Source organism: Empidonax traillii, unplaced genomic scaffold (assembly GCF_003031625.1).
Source record: "Empidonax traillii isolate 1590-97213 ecotype Southwest subspecies unplaced genomic scaffold, ASM303162v1 scaffold438:size550143, whole genome shotgun sequence".
Taxonomy (NCBI): Eukaryota; Metazoa; Chordata; class Aves; order Passeriformes; family Tyrannidae; genus Empidonax; species Empidonax traillii.
In genome coordinates, this window is record NW_020955631.1 from 507,566 (window position 1) to 532,913 (window position 25,348).

At 40.1% G+C, this 25,348-nt stretch overlaps 1 protein-coding gene and 1 non-coding gene across 5 annotated transcripts; both read right to left on the reverse strand.

Annotated features, from left to right (window-relative positions):
- Positions 1-1,917: 1,917 nt before the first annotated feature.
- Positions 1,918-24,929, reverse strand: MTFR1 (mitochondrial fission regulator 1). 4 transcript variants are annotated; one of them, XM_027894689.1, is made up of 9 exons: positions 21,683-21,768; positions 21,232-21,356; positions 18,517-18,659; positions 15,204-15,302; positions 9,777-9,895; positions 6,435-6,676; positions 4,307-4,559; positions 3,960-4,128; positions 1,918-2,379 (listed from the first exon to the last, which is right to left on the reverse strand). In XM_027894689.1, the coding sequence occupies exons 1-9, from the start codon at positions 21,688-21,690 to the stop codon at positions 2,320-2,322; spliced, it is 1,218 nt and encodes a 405-aa protein (XP_027750490.1). In that variant the 5' UTR covers positions 21,691-21,768; the 3' UTR covers positions 1,918-2,319. The 4 variants fall into 4 exon arrangements, with proteins under 4 accessions (XP_027750490.1, XP_027750494.1, XP_027750491.1 ...); XM_027894693.1 differs by lacking the exons at positions 21,232-21,356; positions 21,683-21,768 and adding an exon at positions 24,907-24,929; XM_027894690.1 differs by lacking the exons at positions 21,232-21,356; positions 21,683-21,768 and adding an exon at positions 24,877-24,922.
- Positions 12,591-12,663, reverse strand: TRNAV-AAC. Its single transcript has one exon. It is a non-coding gene; the product is annotated as a tRNA-Val (tRNA).
- Positions 24,930-25,348: the final 419 nt, after the last annotated feature.

Sequence of the window (25,348 nt, forward strand, 5' to 3'; positions counted from 1 at the left end):
CCAGGAGTGTGTGAGGGGATGGGGGCCAGGCCCCCACCACAGACTGACTGAATTCACAGATCTGCTCCCAGCACTGTTCACAGATGGATACAAAAAGGCCTCAGGTTATGTCTTTGGCCTCTGCCCAACAGGAGTGGAGGGCTTTAGTTTGAGCACTTGAGATGTTTTACTGTGGACAGTGGCACTGTGTGTGTACAAGACTTCAAGCAGAAAAATACGAATTACGGTGCAGTATGAAGTAAGTTACTTGATGTCAGCTTTGTGGTTTTATTTTCTTGTGCAGATGGCATTTCTTTTACAGTAATTTTACAGTAATTAGTGATAAGGCTCACCCTATCTCTGGGCAATGGATACCTCAGTTCAAATAGGCAGTGCCTGGTGTGGGCTTTTCTCATGCTCTAGCCTAGTTTAATAGGTCAGGTGATATCCTGAATTTTACATGTTAATGATTTAATTGGACTGCCAGGGGAACTCCGTGTACCAGGGGACGGTTAAACAGGTACCTTCCTGCTATGTTTGTGGTGAGGAAACTTCTCACCGGTTCCTCATACCCTTTTTTTTTGTAACTGAATTAACAGTGTGGGGCTTTTCTAGACTAGCTCTGTCACTCCTGGTGCACAGCAAGATAAGCAGCAAGGAGATGGAAGTTGATTTACAGTCATTGTAACAGAATGTAAACTATACTTTACTGTGGCTGCTGTCCTTTGTAGAGTACCCACAAATAAAATATGCAGTGTTTATTTTAACTGCTTTTAATTTTATATAGTGGCAATAGAGCATAAAATACAAAACTTTAAAACACCTTTCTGAAAGTCAGTTTTGGTTTTAAGTCATTTAAAAGAATTCAAGGACTGAGCGGCCTGTCAGTAAGACTGATGGCAGAGCATTTTGGAAGGAAGTTACATTGTGTACATATTAACACCATTTCAAGTTCCACCCCAGAAAACGCCCTCTTCCACTGTACAACCTACATTCCAGTTATAAGCAGCAGAGCTCCAGTAACCCCGTCATTCAGCTCTCTTTATTAAATAGTGCTGCTCTTGTCTTTTCCTAGAAAACAGAAGCTCCCAGAGGCAGTTGTACTTGTCGCAGGAGCCAGGATCAACTCAGAGCACCAAAACATCCAGGCTCAGCTTTTTCTACTCCCATCTATGGCCAGAGCAAAGCTTGACTTCATTTCACTGCGTAGCTAAGCTGTAGCTCTCAGCTCCTGAACAGCTCTTTTGTATGTTTAGCTTGAGCTTTTTCTCCATCTGTGGCTGGAGCCATGAGCTCAGGTCGTTGGTGCAGGTCTGGCAGCAAATAACTGCTCTGGGGAAGCCTCAGAAGGGCTTTCCTTGGAAAACAGGTTATGTGCAACAGCTTATCCCCTGTCTTCCCAGCAAACAGGACTGTGAGGGTGTGTGCAGGCCCCAGCTGCCAGAAACGTATCCAGGGACCCAAAACAGCTGGGGAGAAAGGTGTCCACAAGCATCTCTTGAGGCAGCAGAGGTGAACAATATACTTTTGGCAACTTGCACTCCACAGTACTTTGTACCTTTATTTTCTTCCCTACACCGTTTCTACTCTAATTAACACATATTCTCTTACTATTTTACTCTGCTGCTATCTACTGGCTATTTCAAATTCACTGGACTACCTATTCACAGAGGCTCCCACAGCACGATTTACTCACTTGCCCTGCACTCTTTATAATGGCCACAGGATGATGTAACCAGGTTTTGCTCTCTTAGCCTTGCAAGCTCATTTGAAACAAACCACCCTGCACAAAAATGTGCTACTACTTAAAATTTAGCTGACCTCTGCAGCAGATTCAAGTTTTTCCTTTGCTTCACTAAGAAGCAAAATGCCTCCAGGTTTTCCTTGGGCTAAAATTTTGCTTAAGTTAAATTTAAAAGAAAGACTTCAACATGAAAATTTCAGTATCAAATTACACACTGTAGTGCAAGTTACAGGTAGAGCTCAGATAACTGATATTAACTTAAGGGTGTATCACCATCATCATTAACATGTACACAGATTTGTAAGATGGTCAGTTATGCACAAAGAATGCTGTATATATAACTTAGTGTTAATAAACTAAACCCACCACGTAAGTCTGAGTGGAAAGCCAGGCTTGAATGCAAAATTAATACCTGAGTATAATGGTCCAACTTATTCCCCTTGACAAACCACATACAAAGAAGTTTAGTGCCTCACTTCTGCCTCACATTGGGTCTTTCTGTGCTGTAAGAGACCACTCAGTACTAGTGCTAATTGCAACATAAAGTATTTCGGAGAAAGGAGCTCAACAGTCTTTCACGCAGTGATCTCAGTTCACTAGGATTTTTCAATTAAAGTCTTCATTTTTCCTGTGGACTTCAGCATGTGCGGCCCAAACTGAAAAGGAAACCAGAAACATGTTCAGATTGCTTTCAACAGAAACTTTGCTGAGCTACCATCCATCCAAGCTCTAAGTAAAAGCAGAACTTGGGCAGAGATAATTCCCTCTTACCATCCTGCTCCTCTGTGTGTGGATTTCACAAAGTAAAGGAAAACTTGTGTCAGCAGTCAGCTGAAATTGCTCAGATAGAGACAGCTCACTCTGCCACAGCAAGGTAAGAAGACAGATGCAGTTGTCTTTACAAGCTGACAACCAACTGCTCTAGCACCAGTTTTACAGTATTTCTGTTCTTACTCTACTTTGCCTTTTTCTGCAAGTCCTTTTCAGAATGATCACACAAAGATATCACTAAGTTTGATCTAACCAAGAAGGTACATACTGGTAAGTAACTGATGGACAGATTTTATTACCTCATTAAAGATCAATGCACTGTCACTGAACAAAAAGCTGAAATTTCCTTCGCTCTTGAGGACTTGATCCTTAATCTCAAAATGTGAACTGTAAATTTTGAAACTGGAAAGTCACAAAAAAACCTCTGTGTAAATAAACGTTGCCAATTTCTGTTCTTTTCCTTAAACCCCCAGAGATGCTGGGGAAAGAAGTGATTAATTCTAGGCAATATCTAGCTTTTTAGTTGTGAAGAACAGCCTGAACAATACAGAAATACACCTTTAAAGGCCAAAACTAGATGACAAGTAAGTCAACATCAATTAGCAGAAATACTCAAAAGTCCTGAGATTTGTGGCTTGGGAATGTTATTTTCCTTGGAACTCCATTCAGAGGGGATCCAGCTTTTGGAGTTTTATCTGCATTTTTTCAAATGTATAAAGGGTTCCATAGCACAAGGCTTCAAGGATTGCTTACAAATAAAACTGATCTATACCAGCTTGTTTCTTAAGTAAGTGTACATTGCTAGAAACTTGTTCCTTGAACATTCACTGCTTAAAAACCTCTTCAGTTTCAAATCAGTCTGAAACAGAAGTCATTAACTTGTGCCACGATGTGGATTTTAAACACAGTTTCACTTTAATGTTCTCACACTATTAAGAAACTGCTTTTATTTACTCAGCATTTCCAATTATTAGAAGAAGCTCCCTATACCACGATCCTGCAGGCATTATGAATAATTTGCTTTCTGCATTCCCAGGAATGGTGACATGCTTCAGGATCTTGCTTCAAAGTTTCACTTCCACTGTCTGAATAGTTAAGGTTGGTGGTAACAGGCAAACTCAGTTCATATTTGATTCCAGTACGAGCCCTTAGCAATGTTTTCATAATATTTTCAGAATATCACATGCTTGTGGCAACAGAAAACACTTCTGTTTAAAAAAAAAAAAAAGACAAAACTGTAACAGGACTTTTTAGACTTAGGGCCAAGACAGTACACAGTCCTAAGATCTGAAACTAAAAACATAGGGTTGCCACAACTCCTAGCATATCAGCAGTACTCCACAGAGTTTTGTGGACTGGGATGCTAACTTGTGGGTAACTGCATATCTTGGCATAAAGAAAGACGTACGTTTGTCTTCACAACTATAATTTAATCCAAGCATGTGTTCAGAATCACAATACTCACCAGCACTACCTCAGTCTGTGTCTTTGTTTCAGTCTTTGGAATCACTTTTTCTGTTTCACTTTGGCTGTCACTTCGGTATCGATGAGCAAATTTCTTTTTGAGAGCTTCTGCTATTAATGCTGCAGGATCTGCAGGGTCAGCCACTTTAGGTTTTGTACCTTCTGAGGATCTAGAAAAGAAAATAAGAAGCATTAACATAGTCCAAAACTTAACCACTTGTGAATGCTTTTGCATTCTGTTTGTCATATGTTACATCAGCAGCTGTCTCACCCTGAGGTAGTTCCAAGCCATAAAAACAAGTCATTGATGCAAATGTTGGTATATTAATACTTATTTTTATGTATTACCTTTTCACCGAGCGTAGTTTCACACTGTTCATGTCTTTGAGGATTTCTAGCATGTTTGGTACTTCAGACTTCTTTGGCCCGTTTTCCACCACACTCTGGCCAGAGTTCATTTTTTTGTTTTTCCTTTCTTTAATGAGATCAATGGCAGACCTGTTCTGCTGCAGACCCGAGGGAGGGGGTGGTGGCAGAGGAGGAGGTGGTGGCGGTGGAGGAGCAGCAGGGACAGCAGCTGGAGCAACTGGACTTGACCCGACTACAAATGAAATGAGCGTTACACGTCAGTTTGCTTGGAACTCCCCTTTACATGACACAAATGCCCAGGTGAAAACATCACTGTAATATCTTCAATTGCCTCCCCGCTGCCACCTTTAGATTGTCACCTAACTTCTTCACACTTAAACCACCTAAGCTGAAAAGCCACATAAACATCCTTCTTGAAGAGTGAGAAATGTCCTTTAAATTTCCAGTTCAAATTCTAGAGGCATTCATGTCTACTGCAGTGGGATGGATGTCATGACATCCTTTAGTTATTACAGAATATCCTGAGTTGGAAGGGGCCCACAAGGATCATCGAGGCCAGCTCTTTAACTTAAGGGCCCATATGGGGATCAAACCTTGGCATTATCAGCCCGTGCTCTACCCAACTGAGCTCATCTCAGGGTCACGTTCTGCTCCTGCTGTTACCAGTATTTCACTTTCGTCCTGAGAGGCAGGTACTGAGCTGGAAGTCACAATCTGCCAAATGTGAGCAATGTTTCTCCCTACTTATCATCACAAATACAAAATTACCATACAAGATTTTTAGACATAAATTTCAGAGCTCAAACAGCACCCAGGTTGAACCTCATACCGGCTCTCCGAGGTTAAGGATTTTTAGCTAATCATCTGTCTGAAGACTGAGATTCTCACAATAATCTTGATTTCAAGTTTCCTGTGCAGTTTAGGTAAAAATTGGTGTTATAAATGTAATAGCAGTAATAACCTCACAAATAAATGAAGATACCTCTGCTCAAAAGCACGTTTAAAAAAATCATGAAAACCATATAAGATCAGAGTTTTGAAGCTCGGGTTACAAAGTGTGTAAAGGTGTGTACAGACAGACAGTACAGACAAGCCTTCTGTTTACGTGCTGGCAAAGACAAAGCGTCATTACCACGTTCTACCACAAGAGGGAGGTAAAGATGATAAAATCAAATAAAACACCATTATTAGTTATTTCACACATCCCTGTTCCCCCCCACCATTAAAATCCAAGAGAGAAACTATGTGATCCTTAAAATTATTTCATAGTTTTGAATATGAGCAGGTCAGGAAAAATAAAGAAACTACTCTCAGTTCACAGACAAAAGCTAAACAAGACCATCTGAAGAATCAGAATATAATTTTATACACAAACATAGGCAAAAATGTACTTGCTAAGTGACCTTAGGAAGGAGTTAAAGCCAAATGCCTGTCATCTGCAGTCGACAAGGGCCATCTACCACCAATCTTTGAAGACTTAAGACTGGAAAGCAGTCAGAGGTGAGGGAAAGAGGAGAAAGAGATTCAGGAAAAGAATTATTCTGTAACTGCCAGAAATGGTGCACCACTTCTGCTTCCATATGGACAATGTGTCTGATCCCAGAGATGATTCCAGTAAACACTTAATTGCCTTTTCTGTTACTTGTTACGTATATTACATATTCCAAAAGTATAATTAGCATCTTGTATGAATACTTAATGATACCAGAGAGCTTATTTCATGACTGAATGGAAAGACTTCAGTGCTAGTAATTAAGTAACATCCTTTTAGTTTGGTTTAAGCCATCATGTTTATCATGAGCTTTGCTCTGAAAGCTGTTTAATACTTCTTCTCTCATTCACAGATTCAGAACTCTGGCAGACTTAACAGACATGAAGACTTTTGGAATACTAGAAAATACAGAAAATCTGTCAGGTCGCTTGTCTTCAAGACCTGTTCTGTACCCCTTGGTTAGTGTGCCTCGTCTGTCTACCAGACTAACAAAAACAATATGGAGAAGGGCTCAGTGTTGCAGTTATCTCACAAAAATGAATTAGCACAGTATTAATTATAAAGGGGGACAAATCTATTAACTAATTTTTGCTATGAGTACAGCAAATTTAATACCTGCTGTCAAGTTCTGCTGTTCTTGCAAGGTTACAATTTTGGCTATTTGTGCTCTTAAAGTGGCCAGTTCATTTTCTAGAGCACTGATCTTCTGCAGTGCTTCTTCATTTGCCATCACTGCGCTCCTGGGCACTGGTTCTTCTTCCGGCGGGCTTTGTAAGGACACTTGTCTGCGTGGGGACCTCCCGGAATGATGTGGCTCCCCTGAGGGAGGCTGGGCTGTTTGTGACCAAACTTCTGACCTGTAACAAAAATATCACAAGCTGTTTTAAAGGCTTAGTAATAGATAAAAAGCTAAAGCAACGTTACATACAAACCTGGTTAAAAGCTGAAGACCTGACTTCAAAAATCTCCTTACACAAATCACTTCCACCAACACCTTGTGTAGCCTAAAGTGAATAAGAGCTTCTCGTCCTTTCTGTTTGCATCACTACCTGTATTTCTTCTCTTCCCCAGGCCAGCTTTTTGTAGAATGCTTCATTTCATAAGAAAAAAGGAATACATACCCCCTCACCCTAATCTATTTCTCTGTTTCATACCTATTTTATATTTTATTGGAATTAAGATTTTTTTTTGCCCCCAAATGCCACCATTTTTCTCCCATGGGCTGCAAACAGTCACTTGTTGATTCCTTTGAAATGGGAAGAGTTTAATTAGTTTTACAGGGTTATTTTTTTGTACTTCTTTGACTTCTGAAGGGACAATCCCCAAGTCTAGCAATGTTGGAAATACAGAGTGTGTGAAACAGCTTAGTGACGCAGAGGCTGCTTATCAGTAGATGGGCAAGGGTCATGTATCTAGTTTCCTAACAAAATAATTAGAACTATATAGAAAAAGAAGTCTTAGAGTTTTAAAGAGTCCATGACCTTCCCTCCTCTTCTCACAAAATCATGCAACTCTGCTGCCTTCCTTTATCACCCACCAAAGCTCAAGCCATGTTAAACACTGAGGCATTATGAAAAAACTGCTCAGGTAAGTCAAATAAGCCCTTACAAAGACACTAATATTTTTAAATGGTTTATCTCAATATCTGAGCAACCTGAAGAGCTGAAGATGTCCCTGCTCATTGCAGGGGGCTTGGACTGGATGGCTTTTAAAGGTACCTTCCAATACAAACGATTCATGACACTGTAAGTGGAACTGACAGGGATTAATGACAACAAATTATCATAAATATTAAAACTGCAAAATATGACCACGTTACTTAACTCCTCAATCCTCCTTAACTTCAACCCCAAAACTTCCCAGGCATGTCAGGATTCCATTGTTTATTCAAACATGAGAGTAAAAATGGGGGCTGGTGATTTTCAAATGTGTAGAGAGGCTCCAGACTAATACAGCCCAAGTGCCCCATCGCTCTGGATGCATGGATTAAGCTGCTGTGGATGCTCATCACCTTAAATCTGCAGTTGTGCTAGACCTAAAGCAAGAGCCAAGATTTAAGGCTAGAATTAACTCCCACCTTAAATCAGGAGTAGATACAGATCTGAGTCTTCTACAACACTAACAGAAAACATCAGCACAACTTGCAGAAATTTGATCAAAGAGAATTGAATGTTATTAGGGATGATAAAATTTAGGTGTTGTTACCTAGACAGGAATGGAGAGCACCTAAAGCTGAGAACAAGACACTTCCTACAGCAGCCACCTCCCTGCTCTCCCTAAGGTGGAAGGAGCCAGTGGTCACTTCGCTCTTTATTACTGCTCTGAGCAAAAAATACCCTTTTTTATTTAGCTATTCTGCTCCTTCAAAGTTTCTGTAAGGCAGGTTTTAGTGTTTTAAGGAAATGTCTTGATTGGAATCTAACTCTGTGGAAAAATATGCCTGAGTTGTCATTACTGCTCTGACTAGGAGTAAGGGAAAAATGATTCGTCATTGAGTTGTTTCCTCTCCAAAACTGCATTCACAGAAAAAAAACAATGTCTGCAAGACTGTTTAGTGAATTATACTGTGAATAAATATTTAACAGTAACACCTATGTGATCTTGTTGAAACAGAATTTCAAAAGCCTGGAAAACACCTAATGTATACTAGCTCTACTACTGATGCTGTGCATAGACATAATAAACAGTGCACATTGAAATACTCCCATTTGCTAAGTAATTCACTTACATGCTCCATTATAAGCTGTTTGCCTTAAGGTCACTATATATCTGCAGGATTATTTTAGTCCCATCCCACATCCATCTGTCCCCCTTCCCCGCTTCCCAGGCAGACATTTCAGCAAACATGCAAGTCCTACATCTTTCGTAATAGGTTCTTGGAAGCACCAAGGAACTATTTTGCCTGTTGTCTCCATTAAACACAATAACTTTACAGTTCAGTCCTTAAACAAGATGTTTCTGTGCAAACAAAACTAGTATTGGGCAGTTAATTTCCTTTGTATCAAATGGACTTCACAAATCATGTTTCTCAAACAAGTGTTGATTTCTGTGACTCCCCTCTGTGAAATGAATGTGGGCAGTGCCAGAATGTTTGTTATGCAAAGCTTCACTGTAACAAGTCACGTTGGAGGGCATCTAAGTCGTTACTAACGTATTTCATGCTTTCAAATTAAGAACAGTATCCTCCAGTAATCTCTGAAGCCAGCAATCTCTGCCCTTCTCTGGAAGGTTAGTTTATTTAAAACAAAAAGCTCCTCTGCACTACAGAACTGTACCTTTGTTCCTGGCTAACCTGAGCAGCAATTTGAGCAGGATGGAATAGAGAACTTATCCCTTCAGCCAACCTGTTTCATGCAGTGACAGTGAACCCTTGGTCCCACACAACAGTACCTGTCCCACCATTCTGGACACACGTGCTCATGTTTCCCTGCCAGTTTTCGTTATGAAGATTAAAGATGAAACACCAACCACAATTTTACAATTGTACTTAACAGACTGCGGAGCCTTAGCTAGAAAGGTGAAAAACAATGTGCTAATTATGGGATTGTCAAAATGACCATTGCTGCTAATGAGGAAGCTGTGCAGTACTGCCTCATATCTCAGAGCTGGAGAACCAGAGTTAGCAATTGTCAAACCACAGCAGACATTTTTGGGGGGACAAGGATGCTTGAAGCTACTGCATGGAACTCTTTGCAGTACATAAATAAATAAAACCCACAGTCTCCCTTCTATAAAGCCAATCTCCTGTATGTTTTCAAACCAGTCCTCCTTTCACAACCCTGTTAGTCTAACTTCTACTACTTCTTTTCAGGACCCTGCCTCTGGCTCTTCCCTCTCTCTTCTCCCATCATTCAAGTGCCCTCAGTTAATTGCAATGCACAACAGCTTCTCATCAGAGAGAACCGAGGTTTCTTCCTCTCAGTTCAGGAGTTCAGAGAGAAGATCTGAGAAACATACCTGAGCCTTGTAGAGACTTCTCCTTCTTCTTCAGCAACCCATCCCACATCTGCAAAGGAGGCCACTGCATCTTCTCTAAATTGAGCAGGACGGTTTCCTTCCGTGACATGAGAAATAAGCTAAATTTTAAAGACAAGATTGAAGGCCTTAGAGTCAACATTCCCAGCCCATGCCACAGTTATTTTACCTGATACTTCTACTGAGGCTACGTGTCACTATTAACACATACATGCACAAACACATCTGTAACCTTAGCACACATTTCTGTCCCGGGCTTGGTCCAGAACCATTTCACTGACTTCAAACTATTCAATCTAGTCTGCTGAACACTTTACAGACGTTCACGTAGTATTACATGACACTACTGAACACTAAAAATCCAAGACAAATTGTTACCTTAAAGACAAACAAATATCAACATTCTCACACAGTTTGCTATATTAACTCTAACAGTATGTATTTAAATTACATTCACGACCAGTTAATAAAAAAGACATTAAAGCTACCACTACTTCTTAAGTCTTTTGCTCTGATTTAGTATTATTTTGAAAGTGAAATTCTGTTGAAGTTTCCCTTTCCCTCCAACTTCCAAAATTTCTGTACAAGAAGTATGTACATTGCACAGGAAAAGCAAGCAAACTGAACAAACGCCAAAAGCAGGCAAAAAAGCCATTTTTACTAGCTCAGTAATCACAAAGACTCTGAGTGAGGGGTAGGATGTAATCATAACGTTATACACTATTTGCTAACAATCCTATTTACAACATGCCAAACAAACTGACCATTTTCCAGCATGGTTCTGGCCATTAGCTCTACAGTTGTTTGAAGCCAAAGGTGAGCAAGGCTCCAGAGACTGAAACCTTTCTTAGACTTGCAGCTAAGTGATGTAAACTGAGATCTGAAAAATTGCTTGGACCATCAGTACCCGCTCCATAGCCACAACGCAACAAAATGGTTTCAAATTTGTTTTGAAATTCTGTTTCCCTGGGTTAGACAAGGGCATGTGTGCACAGTCACTGGACCCCTGAGCAGCCTGGGCTCAGTACCTCAGCAGATAAAAGCTATTTTCAGTAACTTCTTCTGCTCAGTCTGTACTTTGAGTTACCTATCTCTAGTGCAACCATGTCCCCTCTTTTCTTGTATTATACACAATCACAGAATTGTTAAGGTTGGAAAAGCCCTCTAAGATCATCAAGTCCAACTGTTAACTCAACACTACATACAAATCCACAGCCAAATCTGCACGAGTGGTTGCAGCTGTTCAAGTGCTGCCTGCAGCTAGCACTGGGCCAAGAGCTGGGAATACTGACACAGGTGGTGGTAGTAGGTACCAGTCTATGAAGGCTGCTTGGATCCAGCCCATTAGCACTTAATTTTCAAGGCAAATCCTCTCTGTAAGGGCAAACTACTATGTAGCAGCAACATAAAATGTTAGCAATAATCTGAATTTGTAGCAGACCCATCACAGTAGGACTGCACTCTGGATGCGGTGAAACCATTTCTCAAGAACATCCGCACATACTTTAGTTGTAGCCTTTGATACACAAGTCCCAGGAAGAAAGAAGTTGTGGAACTGGGGCTGTTTTCCCCCCAGGAGTTGTTACAAACAGCTTTAGAAACTGAGATTAGTCATCTTCACCTCACACTCTCACAACTTGTACGTGAGCCTTTATCACAGCTCCCAGGAGTGTGTATTGGCACCATCAGATCATTTGGAAACAACAGGGTTTTTTCCAGGTAGCATCAGCACAGATGGTAATATGTTTTTCACATTAACAGTTGTGCCTAATACCATTACAGTCTGCCTCTCTTTAAAACAGTCTAGAGAATACTATATTGCATGTTAGGATTTTTACTGTCTGAGGTTTCTTTGGCTTTTTTCTTTTTAAAAATAAATTGAAATTTTCATGACTGCCGCATCCGTATTAATGTTAATGGCAATTTAAAAAATTCTTAATTCATCAGCCACTTCCTGCAGGTGATACAGATCTTCCCGACAGTAATGGCCACATGAGGAACTATTACCATTAAAAGACTGAAGCCAAATTTAAATAAAGCACTACACATACTTGAATCAAATATAATTTTATAAATCAACAGTAAGGAAATACATTTATCACTGCCAGATTTCCTGCACTGTGAGATAAATAACTTCTAATCCAACATTTAGGAGCAACCCTTCTGTTATATTACTATACAAGTTTCTTCTTACTTTTTTATTCATATTTATATGTAAGCAGAATCTGCTTGTTACCCCATATACAGATGTTTCTTTTCTCTATCCCTTAAAACAACAAAGCCTTCTACAACACTAGGTTTTGAATTTAGGTTAATGCAAGCTTTTTGCTTTAATTTAAAGGTTAAAAGCCAACATCCATCTCTTTACACCTGCCTGTAAACAACTCTTTGACTACCCTATTCCTCCGATCAATTCCAGGTGAAGAGAACAGACAACTGCTCTGCCAGTACCTGAAATGGAGAACAGAGCGCTGAAAACAGAGTCCCCAGTTCTACTGGATGGCAGGAACTGAAAGAATCAGTGAAGTAGCCTGCTTTTCTTTCTCTGCAAACTACACAGTTGCTTCCCCCACTTTGTCCAGCACAGGCTTTTCTGCCGATTGTAGTGTGCTCATACACTGCCCACGTGGACACACAGACACACAAGCCTGGGGGTTTCACACCCAGCAAGAATTTCTGAGCACGACACATACTGCACTGTTTTGACTGTCACAGAATCAGAGAATATCCTGAGTTGGAAGGGATGCATAAAGAATCATCAAGTCCGACTCCCAGAGAAAGAATCAGCCTCGCCAGTGTTTCCGCCCGGTTTCGAACCGGGGACCTTTCGCGTGTTAGGCGAACGTGATAACCACTACACTACGGAAACGCTGCTTGAGGAGGAGGCAGGGCAGGATCCCCACTTTTTGTTCCCTCCACAAAGTGCAAAGTAGGACAAATATTTTTATACTTTTAAGAACAGAATAAAAACCTCTAGTTTCAAACAACTAATACAGTTACATATTAGACATTTGGAAATACTTCTTCAAGTAAGACAAACTTGCTATGATTTTTCAAATTAGCCCGGTACATTCAGATGTTTGCTACATGCGTACAAATTCCTTGGGAGCCTTTACTGAGTTATGAGGTATCCATCAGAAAGACAGGAGAAGCATGGGACTAAAGCAGAGAAGCTGTAGCTGAAGGATACAATCTTCAGAGACGCTACTGTAGGTTTGATTGAATCTACCTAGGCTATACTGGGTAGTTTATTTTCTTCTACAGACTACAAATAAACCTAAAAAATATGACATACAAAAGAACTGTATCAACCTTTAGAGTAGTAAGGTGAGCTCTGCCGCCTCTTACTGACTATTACGCAGCATCTAGCAATTAATTTAAATGTTTACTACGGCAAGATCCATAGAGAGAGACAGAACAGTCAGCAGACCTCAAACATCAAAATGTTAAGCTACTACTCTTTTTTTTTTTCCAGACTAGTTAGACAAATGCACGCTAGAAGATAAGTATGAACATTACAGACATATTCATTCAGTGTCTTTCATCCATTTATCATAAAGAAAATGAAGACTTGTGGACAGTTTGCTGCTCTGGGGTTAGAAACAGTGATTACATACGTGTACCCTCAGATGAGGCAAGTAAGATTTGATTTGTTTTTTCAGATAAAGTCACTTACAGCAAAGGTTCAGTGCATGGTCCTTTCATAAAATAGCCAAAGCTGGCAAGGAAGAAAGAGGAAGAGACAGCTATAGGAAAGTGTCAGTTGCAACAGCATGAAAACGATCAAGATCAGTATTGAACTTCACTATAGAATCTTAATGCTGAGATAAAGACACAAAAAACAGATGTTAGCATCACAATTACATGTTCAACAGTTTACATATTAAAACAGTTTAAAGTCTCCACAAACCACATAACTTTTAATGTGTTTCAAGGCTCAATTTTTGAAATTCCTTTTTCTAATTAAATCAACTCTGACAACTGCACTTCTATTTTTAGGATCCTTTCCTTTCATCTAATAGAAGGTGAATGCTTATACTTAGTGTGCGTGCAAAGCTGACTGAATGTCTCTTTGGTAAGAAAAGTAAATATTATATTTAGCAGAATTCAGACCAAAACATGTATATGTATCTATTTGTTTGTTTGTTTAAACACCAAAAATATTCAGGAACAGATTCACCAAATGTATCTCACTGTTCTTTGCAAGGCCATAAACCAGAAATGTCTTCTTTTATGTACCATATTAAGAGAAGGTAGTATTTGGCTAACTATCTGCATATGAGCATCATCTTCCCTTGTGTAGCCTTTACAGTACAGCAAATCAGGCACATCATGGGAGGACTTCCCTTCCTTTCAAATCTGAGGCACAGGCAGCCCTACTGCTGGCAAAACTACTACTACTACTACTACTACTACTACTACTACTACTACTACTAGTAGTAGTAGTAGTAGTAGTAGTAGTACTTCAAAAGTTTAAATCCAGCGTGCCATTTGTTGTCCTTCTCACCTGCACAGATTCCCGTACCCCTCCTTTTTTTTCAGGTTTCACCAGGACACTATAAATGTGAGATGACTGCCCTTCCCAACCCCCTGTTTCTCAATGTACTTATTTAAGAGAGGCAAAATGTTAGCATGGCTTCTACCACGACACCAACAAGGCTTCTACGATAATCTTAACTATCTAGTTTTGCTACTGTAATTTCAAGTCTAAACATTGTTCATACATGTCATTTAGGATAAAGAAATTGATTTAAACATTGAAAAATTTAGCTGTGTGGAAATTACTTTATCTTAGTGTGGTAGATGATTCCCTCCACTCATAGTTATGGTTCCCACTCTTGCTCAGCCCATGAAACATTCCTCTCAACTTGAGTTTCAAGTACCAAATTTTTCCAACTCTCTACACATCCCCTACCCCTAACACACACACAGAGTTGAAGAGATTATGTGTAACAGCTTCCACTTTTCCATCTGTTCCTGAAAGACTCATTATAAAGAACATGGGTTTTCTCTTCCTTCAGCTTTTTACCCTTGCTCTTTACCATCCCCTTTCACCTACACAGCCTTGTATTTTAAACAAAAGCAGAGTACTCGTATTATCTTATTACTAATGTTTTACTTTCTGATAAAGTTGTTCATTTTCCCAAATATTTTTAACACTGTTCATCTTTACATGTCTCTTAAGCCTAGCTTGTAAGTATTGTTTATAGAAATAAGTTTCAAAAAATGTTCTCTTTTATGAATGTATTTTTTCAATTCAGTTGAACTGGAAGCAGGAAGAACTGAAGTAGGTTAATTCTCCTATGTCTAGTTTATCATATTCTGCTTTTACAAACCTTCTAGTCAGGAGCAAACAATACCTTTATCAGTACAGTGAAACACATATTTTAAACTGTTGAGAACACATACCTGAAACTGAACTCTTGGACACTGTATAAGAGAGAGGTTAGTACCAATTTTTCTTACAATACTTCGAGATGAACCATAGGGTTTGCTTGACCAAAGCACCTGGATGCAAAGAAAAAAAGAAGCCAGCTGTTAGGGAACAGATTTTTATATCATATTGTAATAGTTCTCCCTTATCCTTCAATACTATGCTTGTGCTGACTGTATTTGGTTATTCCTTTCATGCTAGAATAGAATACAACATATATACACTGAAATCTGTATCAGTGAACTCCTTACATCCTATACTTAAATTGATACAAGATTTCTTCGTGTCATTACAATATAGCTACGGCTGCTGAAGGTCAAGACAGACTTTGCATTAAATCTAAACTCAAAGCAATAAATCAGGTAACACAGAAAAATTCAAGAGTCGGAAGCATCTTCAAAAACATAATTTGTTGATTTTCAAGACAACAAAGAATCTACATCAGGTCAGACAGCTCTTTTAATAGGGTTTCAAGAAAAGACATTCAATCATTGAAAACTCCATAAAGTTATGTAATTCTACCTGTCCCAAAATATCTCTTTTCTTTTTTAATTAAGAGCTCTTCTACAACAGGAATAACATCCACTAGTCTTACCAGAAATAACTATTAACTATAATAAACCGGAAAATGTCACTGTGAAATTAACGAGCAAAGGAAAGTAAAAAGGGAAAAATAAAATGAAATTTTTTTAAGAAAGAAACTTTGTCCTAAAAAATCACACTCAAACATTTACCTAGAGAAAACTCCCCAAGGCACCTCAACACACCTTGCTTCATCAGAACTGTTTCTACTCTGCAATTTAGATTTCCTCCACATTGTTTCAATGGGGATTAAATTTGCTTTCTTCTGTTGTATTTAATGTTTGCTCAATTATTTATCATAATTGCATGAAATCAAATAAAATGGGACTTTGATCCTAGGAGAATACTTCAAAATGAACCAGAGTAGAAGTAAAATGTACCAGAGAGAGGTATGAAAGATTTCAGCACAGGGAAAGGCAACAAAAACAATGCAAAGAAGAAAAAGAATAATGAGAAGACTCTCACACAGGGTACATTGTTAGCAAACAATCAGAACACTGTATGGTAATTTAAAAACTTGGCCAGTGTTTGCTTATGGCTGTAAATATGAATTTACCACTGAGAGATTTTAAAGGCTCATAGCTTCAAGCAAACTCAACATCCTGTTAGAAGGTTGCCTGACAATGAACACTTAGATTAAGTCCAGGCTATTAATACTGAAACAACCCTTATCTGGCACAGCAATATTGCCTGTATTGCACTGTAGTACAGCTGTGGGAGTTCTTCAACACACAGCAAAACTATACACAGCAGATATAATAAGCAAAGATCACTAGTCTTAGATGTTGAAGGTTCTATTACAAAGAAAAGTTTATGCTTCCTGGTATTTATCCCCAGACTACCTCAGAAACTTTACACAAACATTTGGCCTATTTCTAAACAACTATCTTTCCCTCCTCTGGCTTTAAGAGAATATAAAAATGTTGACAAAATAAATGTGCACTGCACATATGCTATTCTAGATACAGGAGGTCTTTAACTTTGCCATGAATCCACTCAGATTAATTTTTTTTCACTCTATGAAACACATTCTGTTGCTCAATACTCTGCTAAGTCTGAACACAAATGTTTCAATGCAGAGTATTGATTCTGCACTTTGGCTGCCCCAACAAAGACCTCACGTTTGTGACCATCACATGTCTGTTTGCGTCTGAGCAAACAGCAGGTAGGTCAGTGGCCTTCAAGAAAAAGTATCACAGTAATACAACTGATTCTGGTGTTTGAAGCAGAAATGTCGGCAATAGCCTCAAAGTGATGTGGCACTGGAAAAAATCATAATACCAGTCAAGGGAAGGCTTAATTACAGAAGTATTTCCACAACAGCAAGAGAGCCCAGACCACATGCTGTCTTACCAACATAAGTGCAGTGCATTTTAAACAAGTGGCAAAACTTGTTTGGAGATTGCTCAGACCACAGACAATATGTTGACTAGCACCCAGATACTCAAAAATATTTGGTGCCCAAATGCCCTCAGGGCTCTTCAATCCCAGTGGCCTGGTGCACCAAATGACCCAGCTGTGGTAATTCAAGATGTGCCAGGACAATATTTTCATGGAAGCTGTGCCACAATGCATGCAAGTAAAGTCAGTGCACTGCTCAGCTCAGCTACTCAGTCCCAGAACTGCTCTAACCAGGTTCACACAGCTTCTTGTTGACTTGAAGCCCTGGCAGAGCAAGCCTGCAAAATATTACTTAGTCATACACTCTTATTGCATCAGTGTTTTGCTGTTGTCCAGAACAGCTGACATTTGGAAATGTAACTGCATTATCACAAGCTTGATATAAGTAGAGAATGGTGGGAAACAGACTAAAAACTTGTTCCTCTCCCTATTTAGGCTGAAATTGCTGAATTGTGCAGCAACACCCATGGTAATGCTACATATTCTTATACTTTGAATTTTCAAAGTTACATAAAAATCTCAGATCAAAGTTCAAATAAAATCCCAAAATACAGATTCTTGTTGGCAATTTTAATTTGCTATGTATAAACATTTTGCTATCCATAGATTCCCAACACCAATAAAAAGTTCTACCACAATAATACAAAGAACTGCACATAGCTGTTAAGGATTTCCCCATTGTTAAAACATTAAAATATTTTAACAACTTACAGGGATTACTGCACACTTGAGGCCTACACTTGCACTCAAAATAGCTTCCTAAAGTCTCAGTGACAAAGCAGCTGATGTACAGCAGCTCTCTCTCTCTGCTGAGCATTCAAAGAAATCTATGTACACACTTTCCTCCAAGAGGAGAGCTGTGCATGCACATTCCTCTGTTCAGCCAGCACAGAACACAGCCGTCTTGCTCCCATGTGCTGTCACACTTTCAGAAGAGGTAAATATAGCACAATTATGACCATCTCAGTTTCATAGGCCTTTTTGTATCTCCAAGGTAAGAGCAAGAAATACTTTTTTTATCACTGGAAGTTCTCCTTCAGCTTCAAAACACACATGGAAGTCCAGCATGAAAGGCAGTGTTTACAAAGCAAACAGTTTGTTATTAGGGCTAGGAGGAACTGCATGGTTCTTTTAACACATACATTACTGAATACTTCAGTGTCCAAGCTGTAAGCTTCATGATTTTTCAGCAATGCAGAATCAGTATTGAGTGTTCTGTTAAAACTGACAAGCACAAACTAAAATACACGAAGTGCTTTCTATACCTGATTTTCTGAAAACATAAAGGAAGTTTGAGACACTTACTGATTCCATCTTCAATCCAACTTGTTCAAATGCCATCCTAATTAAGCGCTTAAGCCAGCAAATCATCTGGAATGGAAAAGGCCTTTCCAAACTTGGATTTAAGCCTTCCAAACCTACGGGGCTGCCAAGGTTCCATAGTAGTTCTGAAATGAGACACAAGAATTTTAGATGCATGTTGTGGAACATACACAGAAGTAAACTGCTACATGTATTCCTAAAAAAACAAGCTTTAGAAACAGTCAGTGAAAACAAGACATATTAGATGACACCAATTCCTGGTACTGCAAAGCAAAGGCATTAGGAAGGCATTTATTTACTCAATTCAGGTAACAAAGCCTTTTTAGTAGGGTCTTTTTTATAGAATCCTAGAATGGTCTGTGTTGGAAGGGACCTTAAAAAATCATCTTTTTCCAACCCTCCTGCCATGGGCAGGGACAACTTCCACTAGACCAGTTGGCTCAGGGCCTTATCCAACATGGCCTTGAACACTTCCAGGGAGGGGCATCCACAACTTCTGTGGGCAACCTGTTCCACTGCCTCACCACCCTTGCAGTGGTACGTATCTAATCCAAACCTATCTCTTTCAGTTTTAAGCCATTGCCCCTTGTCCTATCACTACATGCCCCTGTAAAAGTCCCTCTCCAGCTCTCTAGTAGCCCCCTTCAGGTACTGGAAAGAAATCAAAGCCATTGTAAAGTTAACATTAACATGATTCTCTAAGCGAGCATCAAGCCCTATGGAATGCCTGCAGTTAGGGATCAGCACTAAGATCCAAGTGCCATGCCATATCTAAAACTCATTTCTATGCAGGAACTGACTGCAGAAAGCTGACCACCCCTCTTGATTCACATTCTCTGACAGCTTTGTTGTTTCTTCTTTTTTCCTACAACTAAGGAAAGAAAGGAAACATGGAAAAATGACTAATGCAAGAAAATGACAGGAAATACTGTAGATGTGGGAACTGAAAATATTCAAGCAGTTTATAAAGCTGGACAGATTTCAAATTTTGTCTATTTATATACACATCCATTCACTTAAATCAAGATGGTTTTATTGCTCCTTTAGTGAAAACGGTATAATTTTTCTTTAACTGTGTTCAGCACCAGTCATAACTTGGATGCCACTGAGAAGTGTATGCCACCAAAACCAGGAAAGGAAGCCATAGATTTAGGTTTACGTTTGGTTTGTGTATCAGGCTGGAAACAACGCTCTGTTGAACCACCCTGAGCAACATATTTGTAGTATGAACAACAGTGTTGCTGAAGCCACTCTGAACACAGACTGATGACTAAAGCAGTGTAGCAGCAAGGAACCGGTACGTGGGAAGTTGGAAAGGCAGGAGATGGAAAACCTATGCTGTTTGAAAGTGCTCACAAGCCCTACAGTTAAACCATCACTGTTTCCATTACAGATTTTTTTTCAACAGTTTGTGATTCCTTACTAATAACCTACTTCTTGTGGAAACTTGGCAGAAACAGGGCAATTCTTCAGTTATCTTTTTTTAGACAAGCTTAAAAAAAAATGTTGATATTAAGTTTCTCATCCCCACAGATAATAAAATACATTTCCCAACAGGAAGCTACAGTCATTCATCATAAATAAATAAGTCATGGACTTCTCTGTGGAACTCTGGAGAAGTCTGTTAGGGGAGCATTACCATCTACTCCACCTATTATTCCTTTAGGCATCTGCTACTCTTCCCTTAGACAACCTACCGTATGGACTGTGTGGATATTTGATCACACTGCACCTGCTGTGCTCTTAAAACAGGAAGAACATAAGTATTTCTAGGTGCCTCACATTAGATTTGGCATCATATCTGGCACTGCAGACATGCAGTAACATAAAAGAGACAGGAACGCTTCTTTAAAAGGGGAAACCTGATCCAAAAGTGTGATACATGCGATACACTCCACCTCACTTCAAAGTCAAGACTTGCTGAACATGCAGTGTGGAAATCAAAGGGAAGAAAAACGGAAGCTGTGTCAAGACATTCAAACAAAAGAGAAGAAAAGGCAGAGTACTGCTGAGCAACTGCAAGGCAGGGTTGGCTGAGAAAGGCAAGGGATAGGGCTAAAAGGAATGACTGTACCCTGATACACTGCTCTTTCAAGAGATAGCCAGGTTATTAGTTTAAAAATCCCCAGACAAAGTCAGAGTCATGTGTTGTTTCAGGAAGTGAAGAAAAGGTCTTATTTTGTTTCTGATCCACTGAGAAGCCCCAGTCTTTAATAACAGAAACAATTGGGACAGAAGTAAAAACAGAGTGTTAGAACTTTCTCTGAGAAAACCAGAGCAGGTTTAGAAAGTTTCCATGAATTTAAGAAATTTAAAGGCAAAGAGGTAAAGGACCAACACAAAAACTGACAAAACAACCAATTAAAGGCATAAAATCAGATGTAGAAAAAAAGTAGCATAATATGAGGATGACAGAACAGTATAAATATGAAGTAGTAAGCTAAAAAAGGCTAAGGTACAAAATGGGTTCCAGTTTACAGACATAAAAGAAGTCCTACCCAGGTATTGGCAGTAAGAGACAAGAGATACAGCACAATGTAACAGGAGAGGAGAGAAATCAACGAGAGATATGGACAGTCAGTATATTCAGTGTTTTAACTTGAGGATGGCAGAAAAGACAGACAGATGGTAGAATGGTTTACAGATAGCTCTGAAAAGTTATGAATATCCAGGACAACAGTATCTAGAGATTTTTACCTTGCAAAGTACAGAAACCAGCCAAAGCGATTTCTGAAATATTAGTGATTAATTTTAGAAACTTGTTCAGTGAGGTCCAAAAGATCCAGGAACAAAAGGAGCATGATGACATAAAGCATTGGAAATAGTCCAAAACACTTATCCTGCCCTAAAACATTAAGGTGCCCTTTGATAATTCCAGGTTTTAAGACTCTGATGACAAAGCACAAAAGGGCATGCATTGAACAAAACAAATAGTTCAGTAAAATTAATATTTATTGTTCATTTTGTAAGTGATTTTTAACTCTGTAGCCTAAATACTTCAAGTACCTAAGACTGGGGTCATCAATGCCTTGCTCTTGTGAATGACCTGCCTGCTTTTGCAGCAGAAAGTGACTGAAATCAGTCTGTAAGAGTGCAGAGTACCACCCAGTTCCTGAATTAGTTTCCTTAGTTTATGGTACTAAGGAAAACCACCATGTTTGAACAATCTCCAGCTAATCTGTTATCTAAATGGAAAAGGCTTCTAAGTAAATCAGCTTGATATTTTTATAAAATTATTAGTTCTACAGAATTATCCCCAGCCAAACTTCCTCCTCATTTCTTCCAGGCTATATTGCATTACACCTTTCTTCACCAAACTTAGATATTTCACAATTGGTTTATGTGCCAAGAACAGACAGAGTTCATTCCAAAAGAAACTGCTGGACAGCAAGAATGGAAGTTTTAGCAAATTTTTCTCTCCTCCTTTGTATACATGTCAATTTCAGAAGCAGGAGTTAATGTTAATGCTTTTAGTAACAATACCTCTTTTAAAATACTGATCTTGGGGGTATTTATCATCTATTTTCTTGGTGCTACCTACACTAAAAATAGTAGTAGTTGAATTCCCCTAGAATTTCCACAACTCAATTACTACAATAAAGAGCCCTGAGTAATAGTAATATTGGTATAAAAATTGGTCTTTCTGCTCTGCCTCAGCAAAACTATTACAAGCACAAGCAGCAGTCACAGACAAGATTACCAAGAGATTTGAAGAACAGCACAAAGTATTACATTTCACTGCACAAAGCACAAAGGGATTGGAATTTCACAGGTTCATTTAAATGAAACCTCAAAATTAGCAATGCTGAAGAACTTTCTTTCTGATATGGAAACAGGCAGGAATTCCCTCGTTTAGAAATTAGGAGGTCTACATTTCCAAGTGTAGGGATCCTCATTTTAGCCTCCTTGAGCTCTGTTTTGCCCCTACTCTTCCCAACCACTTTTGCAGGTTTCATTCAATACTGTTGTATCAAATATCAAGTCTACAAAGCTGAGAGATAATACCACTTTTAAATTACAAAATGCTCATTAAATAAATATAAAGGCTTTGGAGTCTGTACACATAAGGCATAACATTCAGTAAATAAGAAACAGGAGCCCTTTGCCAGGCTTTTTAGTGAGTCCTACACATGAGAGATGAAAAGAAAGAGAAATCAGATGCAACTGCTTTCAAATTGAAACTCTTCTATGTATATTTTCCATATTTGTTCAAGTCCCTTTCAAAGCATAAGTTCTCACTCTTAAAAAGAAATACGATGTTCATTTTTTTCCTACTGAAGTAAGTTTCTCTCATTCACTTCATATCCACACAGAAATAAAAGAGAATGACTTAATGTGCTTGATGGAGCAGATCAGCTTTAACAAAGAATAAAAAAGGGCATGAAATCTGAAAAATTAAAGCTCTAGTCTCTATATTGAAAGGGTATAACATAAAGAAGCACAAAATCTTCAAAGAAGCATGTGTTCAAAGGAATACCACCAACAAAAAAAATCAAACACAAAAAGATCAGGCTCCTCATTATTTCAGCAAGAACTAGGGCAAGCATATCTCCCCAGTCTTTTAGACTGACACATGAACCAAGCTCATCTAATGAAATTACAACCACAAGGAAACATATTTAAAAAGTAATAAAGAAAGATAAAGCCAACAAAACATTATCACAGCAACAGCCAAAGGGGCAGGAACAATCTCCTGATAAAGGACCAGATCCTCTCCCAAACTGACACAGACCAGTTACAAGTTACTTAAGTGTCAGAGGTCACACAGCCAAAAACAGAGGTCTATTTTTTGGTGTGGAAGCCACAAATAATAAAGCACCCAAGAACTTTCAGAAACACCTGTTTGGAAAGATATGCAGAGACAGACAAAAGTCAGTGAATACTGCAGAGACAATCAAGGGCTTAGCTAAGCTAGTACCCGCGTGAAATCTAAAGCAGGAATTGAAAATGATACATACTTGCAACAGAACTTGCTAAAACTTTCTTGAAAATATAGCATATTTTCATGCATACCTGAGAGTGCAAAACCGCATTCATCACATCTCACTCACATTAACCTATCCTGCCAACTAAGGACAGAGAAAAAAAATAAATCCATGTTTCAGCACTAGTTTAATCAAAAGCCTTTGCTCAGCAGAGATCGTACCTGCACAGTGTACTGTGATACCACTGAGAGGTAACTGAAACCCTTCACCATATACCATGTGGTGTTACATGGTACAGACACAACCACACACCTACACTGCCCTGCCAGACGGACAGACCTCTCCGGTAATCGCTGTGAACACCAGGTTTTCTGCTACAGCTTTGAGAAACACCACCATGCAAATCTGACTAACAAGAGGGTGTGCTTGTCTGAAAAAAAGCATTTTAAATACCCATTTTTTCCCCCGGAAATCTCTCTTTGTAACAATGTTGAGTTCCTACACACAGCAATCATATTTTAGCTAGTGACCCCTACGAAGCAAGTTACTTGGATTCGGCAACAACTAACTAGAACTTCTAGAGATGATGTGCAGATAACTCAGCTGCCTTCTTTTCTCTTTATCAACTAGCTAAAAAGCAGTGGGGATCAGAAGACGCAATTCCTTTTCATTTCGTCTTTGTAAGTCTTGCCTTCACAAGGGCTGCAGAGCCCTACGGCTGCATGAGGACAAGCATGTAAATAACGTTAATGAAGTCCTGCTGACGCTGTCAGGCCCAGGTCAATGCACTACGGTTGATTTCAGAATTCAAAATGTACTCACGCTCAATATTTAGAATTTCAACAGCTTGATAAACAAAATGAAAACAAGCGTCCAGCAAGTTACTTATTTATGACCACTGCAGAAGAACCTGAGCCTGGCAGTAGTATCACTGAAGGTGTAAAAAGCAAGGAGAGTAAGTTTAAAGAAAAGGGAAATAAAAGCACCAGACTCCTTAAGGCTCATTTTCTCTCTATACATCAACCCTGTATTTTACAGCCTCCTTAAAAAGCTTCCCTCAGCTTTCCCTGGATTATCTTTTATTTACACTATTCCTTGTGACCCGTCACCCCTATCGCAGCAGTTCGCCTGCAGGCGCGACCGCTTCGACCCCGGCCTCCCGAGCCGCTCCCGCGGCCTGGCACCTGCCCTGCCCCGCCCGGGACGAGTCCCAGGCGCCGCCACGCTCCTGGCGGGAGGAGGGATGGCCCTGCCCGAGGACAGCGGCCTGTACCTACCGCCGGTCAAGCGGCACCGCTGCCGCACCTCCTTCCCCCCCCCGTCCCCTCTCGCACCGCCCCCCACCCGAGATCGGCCGCGCCAAGAGGGGTTCCCATGGGAAGGGGATTCCCGTCCCCCCCACCCCGCCGCGCCTCACCCGCCGCCGCCGCCGACGCCGCCGCCTCACCGCTGCTCGCGCGGCCGCCCGCGAGCCGCCCCCGCCAGCCAATCCGCGCCCGCCTCGGCACCGCTCTGGCCAATCGTGGGTGCGCCCGTGCCCGCGGGAGGCGGGACTTGGAGGGCGTCCGCTGTGAGGCGAAATACCCGGCAGGGGCGGGGCAGCGCGCGAGGTCACGTGAGCAGGACCCCCTCCCGATAAGGGCGGGGCCACGAGAGGGTGATGGAGGCATGGTGTCGGTCCTGATCTCCTCGTGGGGGTTCGGGGGTGACCTTACTTCTCTTTACAGCTACCTAGGAGGAGGTTGTAGCCAGCTGGGGATCGGTCTCTTCTGCCAGGCAACTAGTGACATGATGAGAGGATGTGGCCCCAGGCTGTGCCAGGAGAGGTTTAGGTTGGACATTAGGAGGAATTTCTTCACAGAGAGGACGATTAAACTTTGGAATGAGAT